This window comes from Macaca nemestrina, chromosome 14 (genome assembly GCF_043159975.1).
Source record: "Macaca nemestrina isolate mMacNem1 chromosome 14, mMacNem.hap1, whole genome shotgun sequence".
In the NCBI taxonomy this organism is placed as follows: Eukaryota; Metazoa; Chordata; class Mammalia; order Primates; family Cercopithecidae; genus Macaca; species Macaca nemestrina.
In genome coordinates, this window is record NC_092138.1 from 63197849 (window position 1) to 63224580 (window position 26732).

The 26732-nt window shown below is 47.0% G+C and overlaps 2 protein-coding genes and 1 non-coding gene across 6 annotated transcripts in view; 1 reads left to right on the forward strand and 2 right to left on the reverse strand.

Annotated features, from left to right (window-relative positions):
- Positions 1–4063, forward strand: part of LOC105485670 (ubiquitin conjugating enzyme E2 R2) — a 118676-nt gene extending 114613 nt beyond the window's left edge. For both annotated transcript variants that reach the window (XM_011748009.3, XM_011748010.3), the window contains one exon: positions 3084–4063. In XM_011748009.3, coding sequence (XP_011746311.1) covers positions 3084–3303 — 220 coding nt within the window. In that variant the 3' untranslated portion in view covers positions 3304–4063. The remainder of the gene's footprint in view (positions 1–3083) is intronic.
- A 1339-nt stretch (positions 4064–5402) lies between these two features.
- Positions 5403–26732, reverse strand: part of LOC105485672 (ubiquitin associated protein 2) — a 138388-nt gene continuing 117058 nt past the window's right edge. For all 3 annotated transcript variants that reach the window (XM_011748011.3, XM_071077921.1, XM_071077920.1), the window contains 13 exons: positions 22395–22434; positions 20069–20225; positions 19136–19205; positions 13215–13410; positions 12410–12501; positions 12040–12087; positions 9613–9691; positions 9201–9406; positions 8786–8885; positions 8595–8702; positions 8375–8442; positions 8096–8287; positions 5403–8008 (listed from right to left, as the gene is read on the reverse strand). In XM_011748011.3, coding sequence (XP_011746313.1) covers positions 7913–8008; positions 8096–8287; positions 8375–8442; positions 8595–8702; positions 8786–8885; positions 9201–9406; positions 9613–9691; positions 12040–12087; positions 12410–12501; positions 13215–13410; positions 19136–19205; positions 20069–20225; positions 22395–22434 — 1452 coding nt within the window. In that variant the 3' untranslated portion in view covers positions 5403–7912. The remainder of the gene's footprint in view (positions 8009–8095; positions 8288–8374; positions 8443–8594; positions 8703–8785; positions 8886–9200; positions 9407–9612; positions 9692–12039; positions 12088–12409; positions 12502–13214; positions 13411–19135; positions 19206–20068; positions 20226–22394; positions 22435–26732) is intronic.
- On the reverse strand, positions 20879–20959 carry LOC112427411 (small nucleolar RNA SNORD121A). The gene has a single exon (XR_003018951.1). It is a non-coding gene; the product is annotated as a small nucleolar RNA SNORD121A (small nucleolar RNA).

The following is a 26732-nucleotide window of genomic DNA, read 5'->3' on the forward strand; positions in this document are numbered from 1 at the left end:
CAAACATTGAAGATAATTAGTAGAAATAGTAAGATCCTAGAGAAGTGTAGAGGAGTGGGAGTGTCCTAAGGATGGAAAGATGGGAAAGCTTCTGTACACACATTCCCAAGGTACTTCTTTGTGTTTCTTAATTGTTTAAGGGCCCCTTTATCTCATCCTATCTATGCCTTAATGACCTAGTACAGTACCTGACACTCAGCAACAGCTTTGTGTCAGGTACTCACTAAGGCATAGCCTGTCTCCTTAGGGAGCTCACTTTATTAGCATTTGAAAACAAATGACCATGTAGTATTATACCTATAGAAGCCTAAACAAGATACACTGGGAGAAATACATAATGTAATAGATTTCCTAGCAGAGAGAATTCCTCATAACCAATACTTTTTCAGGTGAAAAAAGGGAAAACACCCATGTTTGCTAAAATACAGGAGTATAATAGCATGACATGTTAAGGGAATTACAGATGTTTGAGTGTAAATTCTGATGTGGGAAATACTAGAAAATTAAGTGAGAGAGGCACCAGGGTCTTCAAAGACATTGAAGTCATGATAAAAGAGTATGGTTCTTAATCTAAGAAGGGATGGGATACCACTTAAGTATTTTTGGGAGGGAAGAGGTGATGCTGTTTGAGTTCTGATAAAAGACAGTTGCCTGGTATGGTAGCTCACATCTGTAATCGCAACACTTTTGGAGGTGGGTGGATCACCTGAAGTCAAGAGTTCGAGACCAACCTGGCCAACATGGTGAAACCCCGTTTCTACCAAAAAATACAAAAGTTAGTCGGGAGTAGTGGCACACACCTGTAATCCCAGCTACTTCAGAGGCTGAGGCAGGAGAATCACTTGAACCCGGGAGGCAGAGGTTGCAGTGAGCTGAGATCGCACCACTGCACTCCAGCCTGGGCAACAGAGCAAGACTACGTCTCAAAAAAAAAAAAAAAAGACAATGGCTCATGCCTGTAATCCCAGCACTTTGGGAGGCCGAGGCAGGCAAATCGTTTGAGCCCAGGAGTTCGAGACAAGCCTGGGCCATGTGGCAAAATCTAATCTTTACAAAAAAATTAGCCAGGCATGGTGGGTTATACCTGTAATCCCAGCTATTGGGAGTCTGAGGTGGGAGGATTGCTTGAGCCCTGAATCCAGAGGTTGCAATGAGCTGAGATTGCGTCACTGCACTCCAGCCTGGGTGACACTGGGAGACCCTGTCTCAAAAAAAACAAACAAAAAAAAGTAAATTGGCCAGGGGACCAACATGGACTAAACTGAGGCAGTAGTAATGGGGATGAGAGGACAGATATTTAAGTTGTAAAGCAATAGGTCTTTGGAGTGAGATTTATATTTTAAGAAGCGATGCTCATTTATTCAGAGATGTAAAATGGGAGAAACTGGCCATAGAGGTAGAAAATGCATATGCAGTCTACCTCTGCATATGGAACATCGGGACAGAGGCTTCCTAAAGGTATTTGTTTATATAAGCCAAGAGATGTCAGCATAAAGGGAGTCGTGGTTAAAATTATGGGAACAGAGATGATGTCCCAGGGAGCATGCTGAGTGTGGAGACAAGCCCAGAAGCCTCAGGACCATCAGTATGCAAAGCAAGGCAACAGAAGAAAAGCTTCAAGCACAGCTAAGAGATTGACATTAGGAAGATCAGGAAGAGTGGTCTAGTCGACTCAAATTTTTATAATTGTTGAAGGAAACAATTTATTGTTCTGTTCATTCATACAATCAGTATTTATTGCACCATCTCTTATGTGCCAGGCTATGTGCTAGGCACTGACTGGGGAAATAGAAGGGACTAAGAAAGACATTTACGCTCACACTGAAATATGTGGAGACAGAAGAGTGAGCAAGCAAAAAATACTAGACAGTGCTAAGTGGATAATGTGAAAGAATGACTAGATGGCTGCTTTAAATTGGGTCATGAGGCCAGGCCTTCTCTAAGGTGATATTTAAGCTTTAATATCTGAGGCCTTCATTCCAAATGACAAGAAGGAGCCAGGCATGTGTGGGGCAGGGGAAGAGCAACTGGTCCAGACAGAAAAATCAACAAGGTGTGTCTGAGATACCAAAAAAAGACCAGGGTGAACGTGTTGAAGGGCTGGAGAAAATATAAGAGTGGGTTGTGTGGCCGGGTACGGTGGCTCATGCCTGTAATCCCAGTACTTTGGGAGGCTGAGCTGGGCAGATCATGATCAGGAGTTTGAGACCAGCCTGGCCAACATGGTGAAATCCCGTCCTAAATTTTATACTAAAAGTATAAAATTTAGCCAAGTGTGGTGGGAGCCTGTAATCCCAACTACTGGGGACACTGAGGCAGGAGAATTGCTTGAACCTTGGGAGGTCGAGGTTGCAGTGAGCTGAGATCGCGCCACTACACTCCAGTCCGAGTGACAGAGCGAGACTCCGTCTCAGGTGGGGAAGAGTGGGTTGTGCAAGACTTTGGAATCTGGCGTAAGGCATTTGAATTTTACTATAAGTGAAAATTAAGAGGATAATTAAGAATTGTTGGGGCACATGAGTTTGGTGGTGAGGTGACTAGGCCAAAACTCTTAACACTAGCCAACCCCCTAAGCACCCCACCCCACATTAAATCAGAGTGGCACTTTTTATTCGCATACGCAATCTTACGATCTATCCCCAGTAGGATATTAGTCCTTCTATTATCTCTTCTTATTCTAGTAGTTATCCCTGTGCTTCACACCTGCAAACAACAAAGCATAACATTCCGTCCACTAAGTCAATGCCTGTTCTGATTCTTAGTCGCCAACCTACTGGCCCTTACATGAAGTGGAGGACAGCCAGCTGACGAGGTGATTCTGGCTATTAACTGATCCACTGCTTTAAACTCCCTCGATGTTAACAGTGTTATTTCCCCCCCTAAAAAGTCAAAGTTTACTTCAAAATTGTACCCAGTGGGTTGAAAGCATTTGGTGTAGTACAGGGTATCTGTCAGATGCTTTCAGGCAGATACTGAATTTTGGAGAGCTGAGTCATAAGTAATATTGACTATTTAAGGCCAATTATAAATCTGTCTCAAAACAATGACTTACCATAAACCACTTCTTGTCACCCTCCCTTCAGGAAACAAGTTTCAGCCACTAAGGCCGAAGCAGAAAAGGATGGAGTGAAGGTCCCCACAACCCTGGCGGAATACTGCATCAAAACTAAAGTGCCTTCCAATGACAACAGCTCAGATTTGCTTTACGACGACTTGTATGACGACGACATTGATGATGAAGATGAGGAGGAGGAAGATGCCGACTGTTATGATGATGATGATTCTGGGAATGAGGAGTCGTGACGTGCTCCTTCAGTGCCCCTGTACTGCCCTGCCGTCTCAGGCCAAAGGGAGGGGAGCAAGTGGGGACCTGGCCATGGCCCCTCAGCAAAAACCTATTCACAGCGGGTGGGGAAACACACACAGCTCCTGCTGACTCCCCTTATGGATCTCAGTTTGCTCCTTTTTATGGACCTTTAATGGAGAGAGAGTAACCCTCCACAGAATGTCTGAATTCTTGCATTCTTTACCCTTCCATCACTGTATTGATTCTTTTTTAAAAAAACATCAACCCAAACTCCCGCCTCACTTCGTCTCTACAGAATGTTCACAGCAAAACACGTTTGGTCTGTTTTTAGATTCTTGAAGAATTCAATAGTCTTTCAAGAGGTTGAATGTGTTTAAAGCTGGGAACCTGTTGGGAGCTCACAAGCGCTGCATATACTGGGTAGCAAAAGAAAATGGAATTAAACCCACAAAACAAACTTGGAAAAAAAAAAAAAAAAAAAAGCAAATTTGCCAAGGTTTAGCTGCTCATTTACATTAGTGTGTGTGCATTCATTCAGCCCCATGGTGGTGAATTCTGTTTCTTTCCCTTCCTAAGGCTGGGACATGGTGGGCGTCAGGGACTTTCTGCTAAGCCTGATGAAATGTGCTCCTTCAATCTCCATGAAACCATCGTAACATGGAGGCCTCAGCTGCTCTGAGGAGAGAAATCAGACTTTGTTTTTTGAAATCAATTGGGATTGAAAGCCTGAAATAAATATTCATACTTTACATAGAACTGAGCACTTGGTTGCTATTTATTTTAAAGGCAGGGTTATTTTTCCCCCCAGGGAGTGGGACAAGTGGGGAAGTTGGGATGAGTGTGTGTGGGTGGATTTAGTGATGGGAACAAAGAGTTAAAAGTCACTATGCTAAGTTTGGTTGATACTACTGGGGGGAAAAAATTGAAACTACTGGTGACCACTGTTGGGAGAGGAAACAGCATGGCCTTCCCATCAAAAATACACTCTTACCATGACGTTTTGGTTTTTTCAAGTAGCCACTTTAAATTACTCAGTATTAATCCTAGGTGCATGTGTTAAGATTTCGGTTTTCATCGAGCTGCTTATACTGATAGTGAGAAACTTGGATGTGTGTGAGACGAGTTACCGCTTTCTTCATTGGATGTGATCTGGACTTTTTTTCCCCTTTCAACATACTTAGGCTGTGGAGTGCAAGCAGAATTGTGCATAGAAATTGTGGCAGGGCTGAGAGAGTTGACTGCAGGCAGGTTTTAGGCCAGATAAGGCTAGATCTTCCTGCGATGCACTCGCTGCAGCTTTTGATTTTCCAGATCTCAATCATGTTGCTTCAATCAATATTGAGATCCAGCAGCCTTCACCATCCAGGGACTTCAGAACTTGAAGGTAATTTTTGGTTGTTATGGGGGCGCACCAGATCATAAGAGGGCATTATTTGGAGGAAACAGCTATAATGTAAAATCAGATTACAGAAGGCAAATGCAGCAAGGACTGACTATAGTCCTATTTCAGACCCCTGGGCACTAGTGTCAGCTCCTCCTTTGGCTCGTAACTCAGAACCAAAGGGCAGATTAGGGACAGGGGCAGGAGGGATCCTAGGATGGCCAGAGTAGGTGACACTTACTTCCTTAGCTCCTCCTTCGTTCTGATCTCAGGGTTTTCACTCTTCAAACTCCCAAACACATGACTTCTTCCCAGCAGCCCTCCCCGGCCTCTAAAAGTTTAGTCTGGCATGAAATGGGACTGTTTAACAAGCTAAGGCTCTTAGGGGACACCGTTGAGCCTGGTCCCAGCATCTCTGTGATCTCCACAGGGCCAGGGTTGCTACTTGCACCCAGAATCTAGTGACTTCAGTCAGATCCATGGAACAGAGCAGCTTTGAAATACATTGTCAAGTTGCCTGATCACAAACTCTCATAGAAAGATGTTGGAACTACCTTTTTACTCCCCATACTTTTTAAGTAATGCTTCCAGATTAACCTGCAAATCTTCTGGAGCCAGAGCCTCTCACAATGCTCTGGTTTACCTCCCCCAAAACCCCCATGCAAGTTTACAGCCAGTAGCTTGGTCTTATTCTCTTGGAGCCCTAAAATTAAGCCTTTCATTCCCCTTACTGCGAAAGCTTCTCACTCCCAGGGCAGCCCCGGCACCCTGGCATTGCGGAAGGTGCTCTGCTGCACAGCTCTGTTCCGTCAGGCCCTATTGGCCTCTGTTACACACTGACTCAGGGAGCCAGAGCGCCAAGTGGAGGTTGTACCTTTCAGTTCTTTGGGGTGTTAACTGTCAAGGGCTGGGTTTGCCTCTGATGAGTACAATCAGTTCCAGAAGACTGGGTAAGTCTCTTGCTAGCAGGTGGACATTCTGGTATTTTAGACTGACTGAACGAAACCCAGAGGCTGGTTCCAGAGCTCTGTCCCTGAGAACACATCCCTATGGAAAATACTTGAGTTTGTAATTTTTTTTTTTCTTCTGGGAGTAGAGGTCTCAGGCTCAATCCGGAACCATGTATGTACAGTTGTGCTTATTATTTGGTGTGACATGAACTCAAAATCTTGCATTTTTAGATTCCTTTTAATTCTAATTGAGGCCTCACTGGATGCTCTTCAGTTCTGTGTATTTTGAGGCTGGGTGGAGAAAGTATATGATTCCGCTGTTGCTTCTTTCAGTCTTCCCCCCTTCTCCTTTTATCATTCCAGAGTTCTTTTCTATTAGTCAGACTTTTTTGTAGAAACCTTCTTTCACTTGCCCTGGCAAACTGCTTCTTTACTTGCTGGTTTCCTTACGTTTGGGGCACATATTGTAAGAAACCGATCGGAAGGGGAAATGTGCAGCTCTCCACTGAAAATGAACTCTCCACCCCTCCCATCCTGATAAACAAGGTTTACATTTACAACTAAAAGGATTCAGAGATGCAATTTTCAACTATTCTGAAACCAGCAGGACACACCTGACTTTAATAGTTTTAGCTGAAATTGTAGATGTTTTTCTTCAGTTTAACTTATGAGAAAAGATTATCTGATGCATTTTGTGTTGACTTCCCCTTTAGTGGTTTATTTTGTCTTTTTCTGCCCATCTGTCTACTAATAAAATGTGAAATAAAATACCTGTATTGCTACTTCCCCATGAAATGACCCTCTTCTTTTTTTACCTTGTGTTAAAGAAAACTAAAAGGTGGTCTCAATATCACTGTTAACCTTGCAGATTATGCCAGGGCTCAGCTGAAAAATTAGACAAAAACCACAACTGGGGAATCTGCCTTTCTAACTCACCTCCCTGGTGTATCCCCAATCCCTTCAAGCTCCTTATAGACGTGGCCATTTGTTAAACTTGGTTCTGAAAACGGAAGCTGATACAAGTAGATCAATGAGGGACTGAGAGGTGCTCTGCTGCTTTCCTTAGGCAAACATTTTCACTGTCATTTGTTTTCCTAACTAACTTATTGCTGCTAATAGCAGGGATCAGGCAGATCACCCTATTTAATAAAAGTCCTAATTTTACTTGTAGACACTTACCTTTTTCTAGGTAAGGTCCCAAGCTGCCCTATCCCTAAGTCTCTTAAGGAGCTGTAAGAAAAGCCAGGTTAACTTTGATCAACATGGCCTTGGCCCTGTGAGGAGGTTTAGCTCTCCTTACAGCCATTGTCATTTGGGCCAAGACGGTCCAGTTAAAAGGAAAACCATTTCAAGCCTTTATAGCCTGTGTCAGAAGACTACAACCATGTGGGGTCTCCTTTAGTCCTATGAAGTCCAGGGCTTCTGCCCTGAGCTGCCTTTCAGTCACACCACACAGACCGTGCATGCTCTCAGAACTTTATTAGGTGGGGATTGGGCAAGAGAAAACCCCTGAAACAGTTGCCCACCTGGTTCAAGACAACCGGAATGGAGATGTGTTGCTTGGAGATATCTTTGATTTTTAAAGGGGAGCTGACTGGCTGAACAACTGAGATTATTATTTTTTTTCATGGTCAGCCAGTCTCTAGTAAGTCTCCAGGGACATGACCAGACTAGAAGCCGCTGTTTGAAGACAAACAGGTGCCCATATTTGTGTTGGCTGGAGGGATATCGCTGCTATTCCCAGATCAAGATTTGGTGGAAGGAGACCATGACAGATGACAAAATGAACAGTTTCTCAAAAACAGGGGTATAAAGTAATTACACAGGAAAGAAAACAAATAATTTCCAAAGGAGTGAGACAAGTCGTGATTCTTCATTGGTACCTCACCCTATACCCAAACAGCCTTGAACCAGCCCTTCCAGAGACTGCCCCTAGTGGCCCACTGGGCAGTGCAGGCTATGAAGAGGACCTGAAGGCAGATGGGGTGGGGGCACTTATTTTGCTACAGTAGAGAAGGGGCTTGAATGGGGAGAACAGACCTGGCTAACATCTGCAGCCGTCCCCGAACTCCCCCAGACTTCTATCACATTTACAAATACATACATAAATACATTACATACAATAGCCAGTCTGGGAGGCAGGCTCCCCACAGAGGCATGGCTGACACATGTCTCGGGAATTCTAGGGAAGGGCACTGGGCTCCCAAATATGTGCTCGTGTGTTCTCTCCTGCCCAGGATAAGCCGTGCCCCAGCACGCCCCTCTCTTCCAGATTTAGTTTGTCCAGTATGGAGAGTTGCCGTAGGCAGGTTTGGAGGCTTGAGACTTGGGCTGCAGGGAGCTGGGCTGGCTGCGCTGACCCGAGCCACTCTGCAGAAAAGGAGAAGGGAAGGCTGTCAAGGCTGGAGCAGAACCCCTAGCCTAGAGCAGGGTGGCTACCTCCATCACTGTGCTCACCTGGGCATCCTGCGGAAGGTGGTGGTGCAGCAGCTGGGAGTGGGGCTGCTGGTGGGCTGGCAAAATGTGCAGGAATGGTGGGGGCGCATAGCCAGGGGCCGCTCCCGGGGCCAGGGGCCCAGTGGAGCCCAAGGCTGAGGGCAGGCTGAAAGGTGGAGGGGTCCCTGCATGAAATCCCTGCTTGTCAAAAGTCTGCAGGGCAAAGACGACAATGGTGAAGGTCAGGTTGGGCTGTAACCTCCCAAAAACCTATACACCCAACCCACCTTTGTCCCTCACCTGTGTCTTATTGTAGACAGAACCAGTCATATCAGGTAGACCGGCGGTGCTTGAAGACACTGATACTCCTAGGAGGAAAAGCAGTTGTTCCCCACAGCAGTTGTTCCCAGCTCCAGGCTCCCCACCTCCAGGGGCACTCAGGGGTTGCCCTGCCTGATAGGGGATCAGGCAGGAGCCTACCACTCCAGGCCTTATCCTGGAAAGGAGAGGTAAACGCTACCTTTGCCAGGCCCAGAACCTGTAGACTTGTTTGGTGCCTGCGATGATCCAGCATAGCCACCTTTGGAGTAGTCTCCTGCTGCTGTCCCCTGGGTCAGGTCGTCATAACCTAGCGTGGCAGAGTATAAGAGGCAAGTGTGAGCCACGCAAGCCTGTCTGACCCCGTGTGTCTCTCTGGGGAGCACCCCTCACCTGTACTGTAGCCATGCTGGCCATAACCACTGGCCTGCGGGAAGGGAGGTGTGGGAGTGCTGAGGTTCACCCCATGTTGCTTGGCTGAGGCTGGAGGGACCTGGTGGGGCAAGCAGATGAGGTATTAGTGTAGGAAGAGGCAAGCTGAGGCTGGTCAGGTACCCCTGCCAGAGCCTAAGGCAGCAGCTGACATACCTACAACCACAGGGGACCTGTGTTTTCATTAGTGCAACACATGTTGGATCTAAACACAGCAGGAGAAAGTGACCTTGTCCCCAGCCTGAACAGTTCCTGAAGGCCAGATAAGACGGAGTGGAATCATGACCCTCCCTCCCTGCTGGAAGATAGGTCCCAGGTTTCCACCTGCCAGCAACCCAAGGCCAGGAGACACAGTCACACCCGCTGAAATACTCACAAACATGGTGGGGCCATACTGGAAGGCACTGGGCACGCCTGTGTAGTAGGGAAGGCCAGTGTAGCTATAGCCAGGTGGCAGTGCAGGGTTCAGGAAGGGCTGCTGGGCTGTGTGGTGGGTCTGTGATTGGCTCTGCTGTGGCTGAGCTGGTGTGGTAGGGGGTGCAGGGGATGCAGAGTCCCCACGGCCAAACTTCGTGACATCACCTAGGAAAAAGCATTGACTCCAGCCACTGCCCTTCCTCCAACCAGAGAAAGGCCAAGCTGGCTTCCGCAAACAGGAACAGGTCTGGCTGCCAGCTCGGCACAGGCTGCCAAGAGGCCTCTCTCAGCCTTGTTGCTGCTGCTTCCCAGCTCTTGGAGCTTGTGCTAGGCCGGCCCCGGGCCACTCCTCATCCACTGAGCAAACTCACCTGGATACTGATTATTAGCTAGGCTCCCATCTCGGCTGGCAAGCGCTGTGGGTGCAGCAAAGGGAATTCCATAGTAGTCCTAGGAGAGACCAGGGAGGCTCGATCAGTGACTGGCCCTGCTTGACTCCCAGGACAGCAGAACCAGCCCATGAAAGTTTAGGTGATGCTACACTCCTGAAATAGACTGCACGCCTGAAAGCCAGCAGTCCCAGGGAACACCAAGTAAATGGTGCCCCTCAGAGGAGTGTGCAAGTAGGTGGCCTAACACACGAGCACACAGACCAGCCAACCCTGCAGCTTCGCCAGGCAGAGCTGCTGCAGACCAAGCCTCAAACATCCATCTGACACCACAGGCAGATGCTTGTGTGAATGCCTCGGGCTGAACCACTTCACTGGCTTTTCTGTGAGAGACTACAGAGCAGCTAAGAAAGCTGACTAAACAGAGCAGCCCCAAAAAAGGGGGCAACAGAAGTACAAGGGCCTGAAAGGTTTAAGGGGGGACAGGGGGCAGTGCCAGGTAGGCACAGGAATGAGCAGGACCCCAGGTGAAGCCCGGAACTGGCCTGTCACCACCTACACTGCTCTGAAAACACTGACATGGTCTAGGATAAGCTTGTCCAACCCACGGCCCGTGACAGCTTTGAATGTGGCCCAACACAAATTCATCTTTCTTAAAACATGAAATTTGCAAATCTTTTAAAGCTCATCAGCTATCTTTAATGTGAGTGTATTTTATGTGTGGCCTAAGACAATTCTTTCAATGTGGCCCAAGGAAGCCAAAACATTGGACACCCCTGGCCTAGGACTTGAGGGAAGTATGGCAGATACAACACAGTGTGGAGACAGAGACAGCAAAACACAGTGGAACTTCGTGGAGGAGGAGAGGCCTCACCTGACCCTCACTCACCATCCAGGGCCTCGCACTCCCGACACACCTGGCCCCTGAGGACAGGGAAAGCCCTTGGGCTGTGCCCGATCATGGCCAGAAAGGAGCCATCCTGGCTGGGAATGGCACTTACACCCTCCAGGAAACCTTCCGGAAACCCACAGCAGCCTAGAACCCCCAGGGGAGGCAGAGCTGGGAATGCACAGAGCTGCACAACTGAGGACGGGAGTAGAGAAAGCCCAGAAGGGGGAGCCCTTTCACAGAACATGAGAAATCTCCAGGCGGGAACCAGGCTCACAAGCAGCAGAGGTGAACAAAAAACTCGAGGGATAGAAAGAGCAACATATCTCAAAAGGTGGGCTCCAGAGGGTGTTTTCTCTAAGGCACAAAGTGATAAAAGCCAAAAGAGTGCTTTGAATACGTGTGGAGACCATGGACAGCCCCTGAAGCAGGAGGAATCCCGGGGCTCAGCACCACCTCCTGCACTCTGGGTCTTTGGCCCGCAGATTAAAGGGCCACTGGTTTGCAGTGGGGAGAAGCTGCTCAGCTCCCAGGCTGGGCCTCTGCTTCTGGAAACATGGCCAGCCAGTGGAAAAGGCTACTCTTTCGAAACAAGAGCAGCTCCATCAGCTCTTTGTGGTCCGGCAGAGAAGGGGGCAACTCCAACAGGGAAGAATGAGAAGGCGGCACTGCACAAGGGAGAAAGCCTCTTCCTCCAGGAACAGGAAAGATTGTATCCAGCAGGGGTGGACACGGGTGTCCAAACTGCTTGCAACTCTCTGACAAGTGCCCCGGGAAATGGCAGAGCAAGAAGAGAGTGGCTCCCAGGAGGAAGTCCTGCCCATGGGCAGGGCAAGGAGCGGCTCTATTGCCTTCTGTCCCCACAGTTGTGTTCATGTGGCTATCCCTGGAAAGGCCCACACTGCGTTCTGGCACCAACGGTCAGAATAAAGAGGCAACCCTGGCCTCAGAGTAAGGCTGCAACCAACAGGGACGTCCCAGGGCAGGCATTCTCACAAATCTAGATGGGAGGCCAGACCTAGAAGAGATCTTAAAGACCATCAGCTCAAGCCACTCATTCAGCTGATGGCAGAAGAGCAGTCACTGGCCACCTCAGACCAAAGACGCTATATGGTACTCTGAGGAAAAGGAAGACATTATAAAACTCTAGGGCCAAGCAAGCAACCTCCATGTCTTGTGTCATATGGGTTTTCTTTTTAAAAAAGAGAGGAAGAGAGAAAACAAGATGAAAGAGGGAAGATTATTAAGCACCAACATTTAGCAGGGGGCATGGCCTACCAGAGCCCCAGGTCCCAAAGGCCTTCATGTTTCCTAGGGATGAGCACCGGACATTCTGTGCCAAAGCTATGGTCACGCCTGGCACAACCGCCAGATGAAAACAGCTTTCTCAGTAGTGGTGCTGAGAGGTTCCTCAGGCAGAGGATCCCAAGGGCCAGACAGGGTGGCAGCCAAGACCACAAGAGGGGGGACATGTAAAAGATTCTGAACCCTCTGCTCCGACCAGTCCACACCCCACTCACCACTGGCAGCCGTGACTGCAGCATCTGGAGCTCGTCATAGCCATAGATCTGTGTGAGAACCAGAACGTGTATTTTAGGAACCACATACCACCCCCTGGGAAGCCCAGGTCCATCTAGGAGTCAAAACAAGGTTGCGGGGCTGTAACACACCCGGGAATGGGATCTGGATCAGCTGTTATGGGAACAGGTCCTGCCTTCACGGAGTCTAGATGGAAGAAGACCACAGGGCTCAGCAGGGCAGAGACGGGGGGCTCAGGGATGGAAGGGCAGCTCGAGGTGGGCAACCTGGGCCCAATGCCAGGCTCCTGCCAGGTGCCAGCCCCTGAGGCCAGGGGAGCTGGGCAGGCCAGGAGTTCAACCAAGCACTCACCGGGTAGGCAGGAAGCAGTCCTCCAGGACCTACGAGGTACTGGTTGTGCAGCAGGGGAGGCACCCCCTGAGGCAAGTTTGGAGGTGCTTTGCCTGTATAGAGGGAAAAATCAAATGGAGTGAGGTAGTCACCACAAAGAGTGCGAGTCCTCAGCTGCTTCAGGAGGAGGTACAGTCACTGAGCTACCCTAGATGGGTTCAAAGAAGGGCAGTGGCCGAATGAGGCAGAGGGTCATTCTACAAAGCAGTGAAGGGGAGACAGAAAGCCCGGCTACCACACTGAGGTTTCAACGTCAGAGAGTTCTGGGCCCAGACAAAAGCAGCCCCTTTCCCCCAGTCCCTAAGGTCCCACTGCAATGAGCAAAGAGAAATATAAAAAGAATCTGCCTCCTCCAAAAAGGGCAAGGAAGCCATGCAGTGCCAGGAGAGGAACAGGATGAGTTCAAAGTGGGTTTTAGCAGCAACTATCAAATCATAGTCTGCTGGGCCTACCGACAGCCTAGGTCTGCAGTCGAGGAGCCCACAATAAGTCGTCCCTGGCCCCTCTAAGTCACCATGTCAACTTGGCTCCAGGGAAGAACAGAGAGGAAAGATTGGAAAGCTAGAAGCACACAGAGGCCAGGAATCCTGCCAGGGAGAATTCATCCCCATCAGGGGTGGGGAGATCAGGCCTCAAGGTCAATGGAACACACAGCACACCTGGCAGGACTGAGACTCTCCTGACACCTGCACTGCCTTCCTGGGACGCCAAGCAGACACCTTTGAGGGGCTCAGGGGTGGGCAGGAAAGGCCTCTGGAGCACATACCTGAGGTCACCAAGGGTGCGGCCCTGCTACTGCTGCTGGATGCACTCGTGGGGGTCCCACTCAGACAGAGGCTGTTCGCGGTGTTCATGCTACTGGACAGGCTGACGCCTGAGGATGTGGAACTCGAGACGGAGGTCGCTGCCGTGGAGAAGTTGGCTGAGGACTGGAGGGAAGAGGCGCTCTCCACACTGGCATGCTGGCAAAAGAAAAGCCAGGACACATGGATCTGGAGGCAGAGGAGGAGGGTGCTTGGGAGAGACTGGCCTGGGGCTTGGGCCCATTGTCTCAAGGCTGAGCAGGCAGGTGATGATGTAGCTACCCAGGCTCCCTTAAGGTGAGAGGCACCATGCTCAGTGCTCACTGTGGCCCCTCACACAGCCGCTGGTTCCAGCCATCAGGATACAATACATAAACTGAACATCAAAACTATTAACATTAAGCTCTAATGACCACAACTCTGTAAAAATCCTTCAAGCTGCTCATGCATTGGCATCCAAAATGAGGGCATAGAAATCCCAAGATAACTTTGGATCATAAATGAATACAGACTATCTGAATATGGGACAAGTACCTATCTCAGAGCAAAGCAAACAGTCTGAGAAGAGGCGAGCATAGGCCACAGGAAGCCCAGTGCAAGTCTCAATCTTTTGGAGGTTTCCCTTCTATTGGGATTCTCAGCCACTGTGCTCTGGAAACAACAGGAGGCCGAGAGAGGCCTTTGCTCCAAAACCTGGTGACATCTTTCAGTCCACCAACGCCTCACCAGGGCCCACCTAAAAGGGCATGGCCTGCCACTATGCCTGCTTGACAAGGTGCCCCTGGGAAGAAAGAGTGAACCAGCGGACGCTCCATCAGCCCCAAGTTCCAGGAGCCCCGCCCAGCTGCCCAACCCTAGCAACAGGGTCCTATGAAGAACTTCAAGCTCCGAGTGGGTAGGTGGGAGAGGTACACCTAGGTGGGCAAAGCAAGTTCCAAAAAAGGGAGGAAAAGCTCTGTAAGAGGGAGACCAGTCTCCAAACCAGGGCATAGAAAGCAGCATATAAACTCGTAGAGCAAAAGCCAAACAACAGGAAGGGCCCAGGAGAAGGACCCAACCTGCCTCCGCAGACTAACTCTTCGCGCCATCCCATGCCCACAGGTCACTACCCACCTGGGTACTGGCTTTAAGGAGCTAACATCAGAACAGATTCACCAAGGTAAAGACAGCCAAAAACATGGTTTCCTGGGGCTCCAAGGCATCTTATTCCTCCAGCACAGATGGGCAGGACTAGGCTGGAGAGAGCCCCACCAGGAAAAGGGCAAAGGATGCAACGGCCTGCCCGCCATCTAGGTCCTCTCCTTAGCGAGGAGCCAGACTCCCCACCACCTGCCACAGAAATCTGGAACAGCTCTGACCAATGCTCGCAAGTGTACTTGGATATATATAGCCTTTTAGTCTCAGAAGGAAAAATAAACACTCCCCATCGCTAAGAGAAGCTCACTAGGGAACTAGGTGCTCACTTGCTGAAAGGGACTCAAAGAGTCATCCGGCAAGTCTCTTCTCCCTTAGCTGCCCGACAGGGTTCCTGTCTCTGGCCTTGACCTTCCAGAACTGGGAGGACATCAACCTGCTGGATTAAAAGGTCAACACCAATTTTAAAGGCCTCGCTCAGTCCATCCAATGGGGTCTATGCAGTCAACTCCCCATTGATGGATGGGCCCAGAGAAGCAAAGGCAGGAGAAGATACTTAAATTTCCTTTAAGTACGGATGGAGAGTGATAAAGATCTAACTATGAGAAAATGGAAGAAAATACATAGATCTCTGTAAAAAAAAAAATCATAAACAGCAAACTTAGGGAAAAATCCCTATACTTCCCATCACGAAGGGCTCCCTAATACAGAAACAGAGACCAAAGACCTGACAAGAAAAGGAATCAAGAATATAAATAGCTCACATAGGCCAGGCGCGGGGGCTCACGCCTGTAATCTCAGCACTTTGGGAGGCGGAGGCAGGTGGATCACCTGAGGTCAGGAGTTTGAGACCAGCCTGGTCAACATGGTGAAACCCTGCCTCTATTAAAATATAAAAAAAGTAGCTGGACCTGGTGGCATGTGTCTGTAATCCCAGCTACTAGGGAGACTGAGGCAGGAGAATCGCTTGAACCCAGGAGGTGGAGGCTGCAGTGAGCCAAGATTGCGCCACTGCACTCCAGCCTGGGCCACAAGAGTAAAACTCGGTCTCAAAAAAATAATAATAAATAAATAAAATAAAAATAAAAAACTCACATAAAGGAAATCAAATGGTTTTCAAATATATATAAAAAAGGATGTACAATCTCATTAAAAACTAGACTGATGGGCCATTTTTCTGCTAACATATTAAGAAAATACGAATGTTTAATAACACCATTTTGAGGAGGCAATGGTGTAACAGGACATTTTATTCACTGCCAGTGGGAGGTAAACAGGGTCAAATCACTATGCAGGGCAATCTGGAAATGTGTATAAAATCACAAATGCTTTGCTGTTCCATATCGTGGACTGACCTGCTACATACAGCTACACACATGAAACAACATAGGTAGGTTATCAAATGCAACATTCTCTGTAGTATCAAGACTGAAAACGACCCTAAAGCAGAACTGTGGGGAAAAACAACAACAACAACAAAACCCTTATGTTTCAACATGGAAACATCAAAATACACTTGTGGGGATACACAAGTGGGGAAAAAATTTGAAGGACACTGTACATAAAATACTCTCATTTATGTACCAAGAGAAAATGATAAAAAGGGCAGATAATGGCCGGCGCAGCGGCTCACGCCTGTAATCCCAGCACTTCGGGAGGCTGAGGCGGGTGGATTACGAGGTCAGGAGTTCGAGACCAGCCTGACCAACATAGTGAAACCCCGTTTCTACTAAAAATACAAAAATTGGCTGGGCGTGGTGGTGTGTACCTGTAACCCCAGCTACTCAGGAGGCTGAGGCAGGAGAATCACTTGAACCTGGGAAGTGGAGCTTGCAGTGAGCCGAGACTGCGCCACTGGACTCCAGCCTGGGCAACAGAGTGAGACTCCATCTCAAAAAAAAAGGGCAGATGATAATGGCAAAAAGACTATGTGTACGCACTGCATGTTTAGACTTCTATTTATTAAAAGAAAAATCATCTAAAGGATTGAGAAAATGTAAAGGTAGAGCCAAGTAGATGAGAGACAGAAAATCTTTTCATTGTAAATTGACAAGAATAGCAGAAGTAGATCAAGGGATATGTTTGACTTTTGGCTTTTTTTCCAATTTAAAATTTGCAGTTTTGATTTTTCTCTAGAGGCCAGAATGTCCATGACACATCAGAATTGAGCCTGCTGCAAGGGGTGGGCCTGCAGAGAGTCACTGAGAGGTCCTTGCCCCAGCCAAGCCCAGGGCTTCTGCAGAGCTGTGGAATTCACTTTTACAGGGGAAAAAGGAATATTTTGGGCTACTTGCAAATTAGAAGTTGGAATACCAAATCTACTGAGTAAAACAAACACTAATTTAGGTTGCAATATAAATTCTTATTAAGCTATAATTTTTCTGGTAGACATTCATTTTCTATATGGGGATTGTTTTAAACCTATTTGAAAAGCCAATTCAATCATACATCATATCTAATTATGTACCCTGTTTTTATTGCCTAACATTGTACACTATGTAATTTATTAATGTTTTGTATAACATTTAAAATTTTTATTTCAAAAAGTAAAGCTTTATACTTTCATCGTATGTCAGTTACCATTTGAAACATTTTACATATGTTAACAGTTAATGTTCACAGCCATGCCATGACTATGAAGTATATATTATCATCTCAGTTTTCCAGATTAAAAAGATAAACAGAGGCACATAGAAGTTAGTTAATTGACCTGCCCGTTTTTACACAGGGAGTAAGGACAGAGCAGGCACACAAACCCAAGCAGTCTGGTTCCAGAGTCTGTATTTTTATCTCTAAGCCGTTCTGTCCCTGATAGCTATGTCCCTGCATGCCATAAAATATACCTACCAGAGTTTTTCTAAATAGTACTCTGTGATTAGACATTTAGGTTCAAAACTGAATATAAGAAAAAGTTCTTATATTCAAAAAACTTAATTTTATATTCAAAACTTTTATTCAAATAATTAAGTTTCTATTAATTATTGAAGGATGATCTATTATTAATAATAAAAGATTTGTAGAACATAGTAAAATTTTTGAACTTCAGAATGTCACTTTTTTTCCCAAGTTTGTTGTGACTTTATAAATGCTATACCAAAAGCAAATAATAAAAAATCACATATTCCTGTGGTCAACCCAGGCACAAAATTTCTTTCATGATTATTTTGCATTCTTATTCTGGCTTAAATAAAATCTATTTTTAAACAATTCAAAAAAAGAAAAAAAAGAAAACACTTTTCATTGTCTATCTTTCTATAACTTTTAAGATGAAATATTATAACAAACAGTTGACGGCTGAACAACAGGTTCGAAATGCATGGGTCCACTTACAGGCAGATTTCTTTTTCAACCCAATGCAGGCATGCATAATTTGAAAACACACATATTTGGAAGCCTGACTTTTCCTAGAGATGGGTTCTGCAGGGGCAACTGTGCGACTTGAGAATGTGCAGATTTTGGTGTAGGCAGCGGTCCTGGAACGAATCCCCCGCAAATATGGAGGGACAACTGTATTAGCAATGTCACAGTTCTGTCATGCTGACAAAGTATGGAACCCACTGGATGAGGCGATTCTGGCTGTGGCAGGTTGGAATACATGATCTGGAGTTTTTTTTGAGGAGATGGAGAGTGCAGCTCACCATGAGTGCAGGAGCACTGGGCTCCCAGGCAGCAGTGGCACAGACACAGAGGGCAGCCCCATGGCGCTCCTGCTGAGGTCAGCTCACGGCTCCCATGAGCCACAGAGGGCAAGGGCAGGGGCAGGGGGACAGGCAGAGGTGTCCACACTGTGCTCTACTTTGAAAGTGGCAGTTTGTGTGTTTTATAAAAGATTCTGTGTAAGGTTTGACTTGGAACATCAGCGTGTGAAAGCCACAGCATTAGCCAGATCCAGAGGAAAGGACAGGACGTCCCTTTTCCACCACCTCACTCTGCTAGTGAGCTGCTGCCTTCTTCAGAGGACCCCAAGTTCATATCAGTTTCCTGCCTCCTCTGTTCGTCTGCACCCTAATCCTTCCTCTCGGCCTGTGGACCTGCCTACTCCAACCTCACCCAACACCTCCTGCTGTCCAGGAGCATGGACATTTTGTTAATCCAGGCACCTTTCTATCCTCCCAATAGACGTTCCAGCCTCTCCTAAGTTTTCATTGGATGCCCTCTACAATCCGCCTCATCATCTCCATCTCACTGCCATTCACTCCGCAAGCCACCACAATCTGGCTGACACCTACCACTTAAAACCATGCTCACAGCTCCACGATCCACTGAGCCACACCTCAATGACCATAATCTAGGGCTACTCTTTGGCATATGAGGACACTTCCCAGCTGGTGCTCCCACTCCGGCCTCCTGTTTGGCTTCTTGGCAGTGCATGTTTGCTTCCACCCTCTAGACTCCCTTCTCTAACATCGCCCTTCTCACAATCTCTGCCTCTGAGTCAGGAAAAAAGGCACAAGGAAAGATCAAACAGCAAATTCGTGGGAGCAAGGTCACCACCTGACAGTCCTGCCAATGACAGATGAGGACTGGAGCAACGATTCTTCCCAGGTGCTACAAACTTAGAAAGCAAGATGTCCCCCAGATGGTGCCCAGGAAATCGGAGACTCGAACCAGATCATGCCATCAAGACATTTCCGCCAAGCAACTCTAGATTATCAGATACTAAAAATCAGACTGAAGCTCCAGCTGCATCTGACTAAGCTCCAGGCTCCCTAAGCATGGTGGAGGAAAAGGAAGCCGCGCAGACACTTACTGTGTGTGACGTGCTCGAGGAGAGGGCTGCGTGCGCAGAGGAGAGGCTGCTCTGGTGGCTGGAGAGCGAACTAGAAGACAAAACAGAGTGCCGTATGTCCACCTGAACAAGTGATTCCAGATGAACAAGACCCACGTGGCTCAGTGAGCTAGATTCAAACTTGTCCCTAGTCCCTAGCGAAGGACCGGCTTCAGACCCCTCCTCATTCCTTATCCCCAAAGAGCCCAGTGATGGGGTCCTGGTGGATGAGAATGACTTGCCATGAGGTCTGGAAAACTCCAGAGCCAGCTTCCCTCAATGACATCCACTTGCTCCTCAGATGCCAAAAGTCAAGACAGAGTTGTACTAAGAACACAGTCATCCTTGACAACCCCATTCAATCTGTGAATGAGGGATCAAAGTTCCTATGCTCAACTCCACATGCCAATTCCCATCAAACCCACTTTTGCTCCTGGTTAAAGAGTGATGGAGAACACTCCTCAGAAGACAGAGGTAGCAACCCCGCCCATTTTCCTCCACCTTGTTCTAATAACATTGCTTCTTCAGCCATGGAAAGTTCAGGCCAGACACCTGCTCAGAAATCCATCATTCTCCTTCCACCTCACAGACACGGGCCCAGCAATGCCCAGAGAGTCTAGGCTCAGGCACCCTCTGGAGGGTGAAGTCAGGTAGGAGGGAGCTGCTGGCCTCACCCTACTCCCAGGGGACCCAGTGCTCTGTGCCAGTAGAGGCCGTCCAAGCAGGCAAGGTTTCCCTATCTGGTGGTTTTAAGGCACAGCCTGGCCCAAACCTAAGCTACAGTTGTAACGCAAAAGCTCGGGACATCATGTCAGAGACAACAAGTGTGCTCTGTTCATGGAAGCAGCCTTCTACAGGAGCTCCAGGACTTTGCCCCAAGGTACTTCTCACTCTGGGCCCACACCTTCCCCATACCTGCTAAGCTGAGAGAGAGGGCTGCTGCTCAGGTCGCCAGTGTGTGGGGATGTGGACGGCAGAAGTGCAGTGCAGGAGGTGGTGCTGGGCAGGGAGCTCACAGATGGGAGGGCAGAGGGAGGGCCTGTTGTCTTTGGAGCAGGAACGGACGAAGTAGCTGTAAGAAACAGATCTGTTTATTTCTACAACCAATCCTAAGTATCTGAAAATATGCTCAATATCTTGTGACATGTCAGCCTCCGTTGAGACGTCCATAAAGTTACATTCCCCAGGAAAATGCCAAGCATGTCGCCAGATAGCCCCTTGTCTGTCAAACAACACTATCAAAGGACACACCATGCTCAGGTGTTCAAGATGCAGCAAAGAATAGGAAATGACACCTTTATAATCCAATCTATCCTATATGGGAACATACTTTTTCCACCTAAAGGAACCTAAGCTATAGATGCATCCAGAAAGAAAAACAGGTGCTGAGCCTAATATGTAGAATTATAATGTGAGGCAAACTCCTCAAAGGGCACAGCAAGGGGGAGAAAAAAGCTGACAGGTGAGACCACCTTCACATGCTTCCAAGTCAGGCTGACTCTACCAATGCTCACGGCCAACGTAAGGCAGACAGGGGTCGAGGCATATGTTGTATAGAGACACAGATACCTAACATCTGCAGGAGAACACACATCTACTGTCCAACACCTATTTCCAAATGCACAGTGAGCATTTCCTTGGTATGTACTTGAATAGATGAATCTCAAAGCACACACATGAGCTTCGTAGGCTTCAGAAAGAATGTGGAGACACTCAATCCTAGCTGTGGAAAGACTCAGTTTCAGTGCTGTCCACACATACAACTCAGATATGTGCTTGGAAATAAAACATCATTGTCTTTTCCAGTTAGGAAAGAGGAGCAACCTTGACCCTTCTAAAACCCAGGGAAAGCACTTGTCTCTAAAGAAGGGCAGGTCAAAAACAAACACAAGCAATGAAAGGGTCAACTTACACCTAGGTCAGTTCTTACAGAGGCCTTCTTTTTATTGGCAGTCTATTCCATATATAAACCTGTTCATAAATAAACTGTATAAAAACACGATAGATAAACCTCACCTAAAACTAAGACCCCAAAAGGTACCGCCCTGGGCCTTGTATTACGATGCTAACAGCTTCACAGGAAGCCTCTCTCAAACAAACAAAATGGGGAGGGAAGGAGAGGAGGAAGTGAGGGAGAAGAGAGTATGGGAAATGAAAAGTAGGTTAATGTACACTGCTTCCCAGATACTTCAGTTCTCGACCCATGCCTAGACAAAAGAAACCTGCCACTACCACTGCTAGAGTAAAAAGTTCCTCTGTCATCCAACAAGCTCAGAATGACCAACGAATCTCCAAACAGACTTGGCAGCCCAACAATACCAGCAAATGTCAAACCAAAATCCTGGGGCTCCAAATCTGTCATTACAGTTTCAACTGAGGCTCACCCCGGTCTGCTTAAGTTCAATATCCGCACTCCCAGGAAATCCTATTTAAAGAGTGTCTTTCTGGCTTCCCCATCCATTTGCCTTCCTGAATAAAGAAAGAAAACTACTATAAACAATCACAGACAAGCTGGTCAACTACAAAAAAGAAGCAATTAACGGATTCGCCTGTACTATCTTTGGTAATCACTGAGCTGTTGGAAGGGGGCCTCATTTTCTCCCAAATGTCCACAGTGAACATTTATCTCTCTTTCTAAGCAACAGTCCTTCAGGTCCTAAAGACAATGAGCCTATCTTTCCTGAACAAGAACAGTAATTTTTGCTTTAGAAGTACTTTTTTTTTTTTTTTTTTTGAGATAGAGTCTTCACTTTGTAGCCCAAGCTGGCTCAAGCGATTCTTGTGCCTCAGCCTTCCAAGTAGCTGGGATTACAGGCACGCACCACCACACCCGGCTAAATTTTCATATTTTAGTAGAGACAGAGTTTCACCATGTTGCCCAGGGGATCTCAAACTCCTGAGCTTGGGCGATCTGCCTGCCTTGGCCTCCCAAAGAACTGGGATTGTGGGCATAAGCCACCCAGCCTGGCCCAAGCATCTTTAAGATGCGTACTGTATGCTGCACTTGTGGTGCAGTGTGATTAGGGCAGAAGAATATGAGACCATCACCTCCCTCTTGCTGTGGCTAAGACATTTCTAATAATACCACAGCCAACACCTGGTCCAAAAAAAAAAAGCAAAAGGGCTGCTTTTTAACGAATGAGCCATTGACCAACTGGTGTTTTCCACATCACTTGAGCTATCTTCTTCCTCTGTTTGGTTGGCACCAGCCATGACAAGAGTAGCCTGCTGGTATACTTACTGTCTAGTGTCTGCTGACTTCGACCACCACCATGTCCATTCTATAAGGAAAAGAAGAGAACATAAACTTACAAAATGAAATCATTACCTGGGTGGCTTTTTATACTTTCTGTAACATGTAGCTTAATCAAAAAACAATGATCTCTTTTATTGTATTTTTTAATAAAGGGGAGGTAATACAACAAACTCTCATACAAGAACAAATGTTTAAAAACATTTTTTTTCACCTCCCCAGGTTCAGGTGATCCTCCCGCTTAGTCTGCCTAGGAGCTGGGACTATAGGTGCATCCTACCATGCCTGGCTAATTCTTGTATTTTTTGTAGAGATGGAGTTTTGCCATGTTGCTCAGGCTGGTCTCCAACTCCTGGGCTCAAGCAATCCTCTTGCTTTGGCCTCCAAGAGCACTGGGATTACAGGCATGAGCTACCACACCCAGCCCCAAATCATTTTTTTTTTAAAGATAACTTTTTGAGATGGTGTCCTGCTCTGTCACCCAGGCTGGAGTGCAATGGTACATCTTAGATCACTGCAAACTCCATCTCCCAGGTTCAAGTGATTCTCCTGCCTCAGTCTCCCAAGTAGCTGGGACTACAGGTGCGCACCACTACACCAGGCTAATTTTTGTATTTTTAGTAGAGATGGGGTTTCACCATGTTGGCCAGGCTGGTCTCAAACTCCTGACCTCAAGTGATCCACCCACCTCGGCTGCCCAAAATGTTGGGATTACGGGTGTGAGCCACCATGCCCAGCCAAAAGATAACTTTCATACTAGAAATTATCACATTTTATATTATTAACAAAATGATTCTGAGATAAAAAGAGATGGTTCCTTGAAAGATGGCTTTTCTTAAGTGGGTTGGGTAGTGAAAGGGTTATGGCAATGTAGGCCCAAAAAGAGCAGAAACTGAAATCAACTGGTTGGTGCTAACCACAAGGCATCTCAGTGGAATTAACACACATGAAAAAGGCATCTCACAAGAATGACGTCTGCCTCCACAGACTGAACAGGGAACATAGGGCATGGAACAATAAACATGAGAACCTACGAGGCTCAAATACTGTCCCAAGATAAGAGGAACATGAAAAAGAGCTAAAACAGATTCTTTCTTACAAATTGCAAAAACACCCTAAAGTTGTTTCCTCTGTATCAACTCAAATCTTATAAAACCTCTGCTCATGAATATTACACTTATTTATGATACTCTTTGTTCTACAAAAAGTTATTTTTTACAAGTTATGTTTTTACAAGAAATATAGAAAATTAAACAGAACTACTAGGAAAAAAGTAAGTTAAAATAACAGGTTACAGTCAAGGAAAGGGAAACAACATACCTCACCAAATACATAAAAATAGGTAGAAAGTGGGGCCGGGCGCGGTGGCTCACACCTGTAATCCCAGCACTTTGGGAGGTCGAGGCAGGTGGATCACGAGGTCAGGAGTGAGACCAGCCTGGCCAACATGGTGAAAACACTTCTCTACTAAAAGATACAAAAAATAAGCCAGGCGTGGCGGCGCGCGCCTGTAATCCCATCTACTCAGGAGGCTGAGGCAGGAGAACTGCTTGAACCCCAGAGGTGGAGGTTGCAGTGAGCCGAGATCATGCCATTGCACTCCAGCCTGGGTGACAGGGCAAGACTCCCCACCCCCCCCAAAAAAAAAAAAATTGGTAGAAAGTAATCACAGGTCTAGTTTTCTGCCTCACCCTAAAGTAAGGTTCATGCCCCACTAAATATACTTACATGATGTTGAACATGGGCATCCTAAACACCACAAGCCCTGACGTGTAAAGGAGTCATCTTTAAAATACACCAGATAAAAAAAGCACAGAAAAGGGGAATAGGAAAGAGCAGACCTGAGGAAGATTTCACTTCAGCTTGAAAAAAAAAAATTTTTTTTTTTTTTTGAGACAGTCTCACTCTGTCACCAGGCTGGAGTGCAGTGGCACAATCTCAGCTGACTGCAACCTCTGACTCCCTGGTTCATGAGATTCTTCTGCCTCAGCCTCCAGAGTAGCTGGGATTATAGGCACGTACCACCATGCCCAGTTAATTTTTGTAGTTTTAGTAGAGGCGGGGTTTCACCATCTTGGCCAGGATGGTCTCGATCTCCCAACCTTGTGATCTGCCCACCTCGGCCTCCCAAAGTGCTGGGATTACAGGTGTGAGCCACAGCGCCCGGCCTGAAAATCTTTTTTTTTTTTTTTTTTTGAGACAAAGTCTTGCTCTGTCGCCCATTCTGGAGTGCAGTGGCGCAATCTCGGCTCACTGCAAGCTCCGCCTCCTGGGTTCACGTCATTCTCCTGCCTCAGCTCGGCTAATTTTTTTGTATTTTTAGTAGAGACGGGGTTTCACCGTGTTAGCCAGGATGGTCTTGATCTCCTGACCTCGTGATCCGCCCACCTCGGCCTCCCAAAGTGCTGGGATTACAGGCGTGAGCCACAGCGCCCGGCCGAAAATCATTTTTAAAACACAAAAGATAGACAAACTGATACAACAGAGGGCCACATTATTTGGGATGGGGGAAATTCTAGGTAAAAGAATGACAAGAGGCCAGGCGTGGTGGTTCACGCCTGTAATCCCAACACTCTGAGAGGCCCAAGTGGGTTTATCGCTTAAGCCCAGGAGTTGAAGACCAGCCTGTGCAAAATGATGAGACCCCGCCTCTACAAAAAATTAAAAAATTAGTTGGGCATAGTGGCATGCACCTGTACTTTCAGCTACTCAGGAGGCTGAGGCAGGAGGATCATCTGAGCCTAACAGATCGAGGCTGCAGTGAGCTCTGATAGTGCCACTGCACTCCAGCCTCGGTGACAAAGCAATGCCCTGTCTTTAAAAAGAAAAAAGAAAGCAAAAGCAAAGAAGTATCAAAGGGTCAAGAAATCAAAATCTGCAGGAGAAAACAGAATCAATCAGCTCAGCAAGGAATGAAATGAGCAGTGATGTGGGCAAGGAGAGTGAGAGGTGACATTAAAACAGGAATTGAGATGTCCTGGAGATGACAGAGATTGATATGTGGACACCATATGGTCTGATTTCTGTTTTTTGTTTTGTTTTTTTTGAGACCGAGTCTTGCTCTGTCGCCCAGACTGCAGTGCCGTGGCACAATCTTGGCTCACTGCAACCTCCGCCTCTCGGGTTCAAGCAATTATCCTGCCTCAGACTTCCAAGTAGCTGGGATTACAGGCACCTGCCACCATGCCTGGCTCATTTTTGTGTACATTTAGTAGAGATGGGTTTTCACCATGTTGGCCAGGCTGGTCTCGAAATCCTGACCTCAGGTGATCTGCCTGTCTTGGCCTCCCAAAGTGCTGGGATTACAGGCATGAGCTACCATGCCCGGCCTTATTTATGCTTTATTAACAGTACAGATCAGTACTTTTTTAAAAGTATTTTCTGAATTAACAGAAATATTCTATGTCTGCATAGTCCTACACCATAGCCACTAACCAAATCTGGCTAATAAGCACTTAAAATGTGGCCAGTGTTAGAGGAACTGAATTTTTGCCTACTTTAATTACGTTTATATAGCCATATGCAGCCAGTGGTTGCCACAATGGAAAGTACAGAAATAAACATTGTGTTAAAAATGGCAGATGAGGCCGGGCATGGTGGCTCACGCCTGTAATCCCAGCACTTTGGGAGGCCGAAGTGGGAAGATAGCCTTAAGTCAGGAGTTTGACACCCACTTGACCAACATGGAGAAACCCCGTCTCTACTAAAAATACCAAATTAGCCAGGCGTGGTGACGCATGCCTGTAATCCCAACTACTCAGGAGTCTGAGCCAGGAGAATTGCTCGAACCTAGGAGGCAGAGGTTACAGTGAGCTGAGACTGCGCCATTGCACTCCAGCCTGGGCAAGGAGCAATACTCTGTCTCAAAAAAAAAAAAAAAAGAAAAGAAAAGATCAAGAATACATAGCTTTTTAAAAATGAGTAAACCCAGAAAGACAAATAGCAGGTGAAAAAAGGGTAGCAACAAAATTGTCTGTATGTAGAAGCTCACAGAAGATGGTAACTGCCTCAGCTGATCTGGAAAAGCCAAATCCTAAGCCAATAAGAGAAAACCAGAGAACAATTCAATCTGTGTCTTCAAAAAACCACACCATACACCTCAGTATTGGATCGACACCAGGAACTTTGCAAGCAGGAGTGAAGATGAAGCAAAATGTAAGAGGATTGGTTTAAAATATGCACAGATGCAGATTCCCTGACACCTCTGCAGAGCAGTATGACTTCCTCCTCCTGTGAGATCTACACATCATCAACGGGGTAACAAACGGCCAGGGTACTATAGAAAATGAAGATAGATCAAGTCAGTGTAGACAAAATGAATAATGA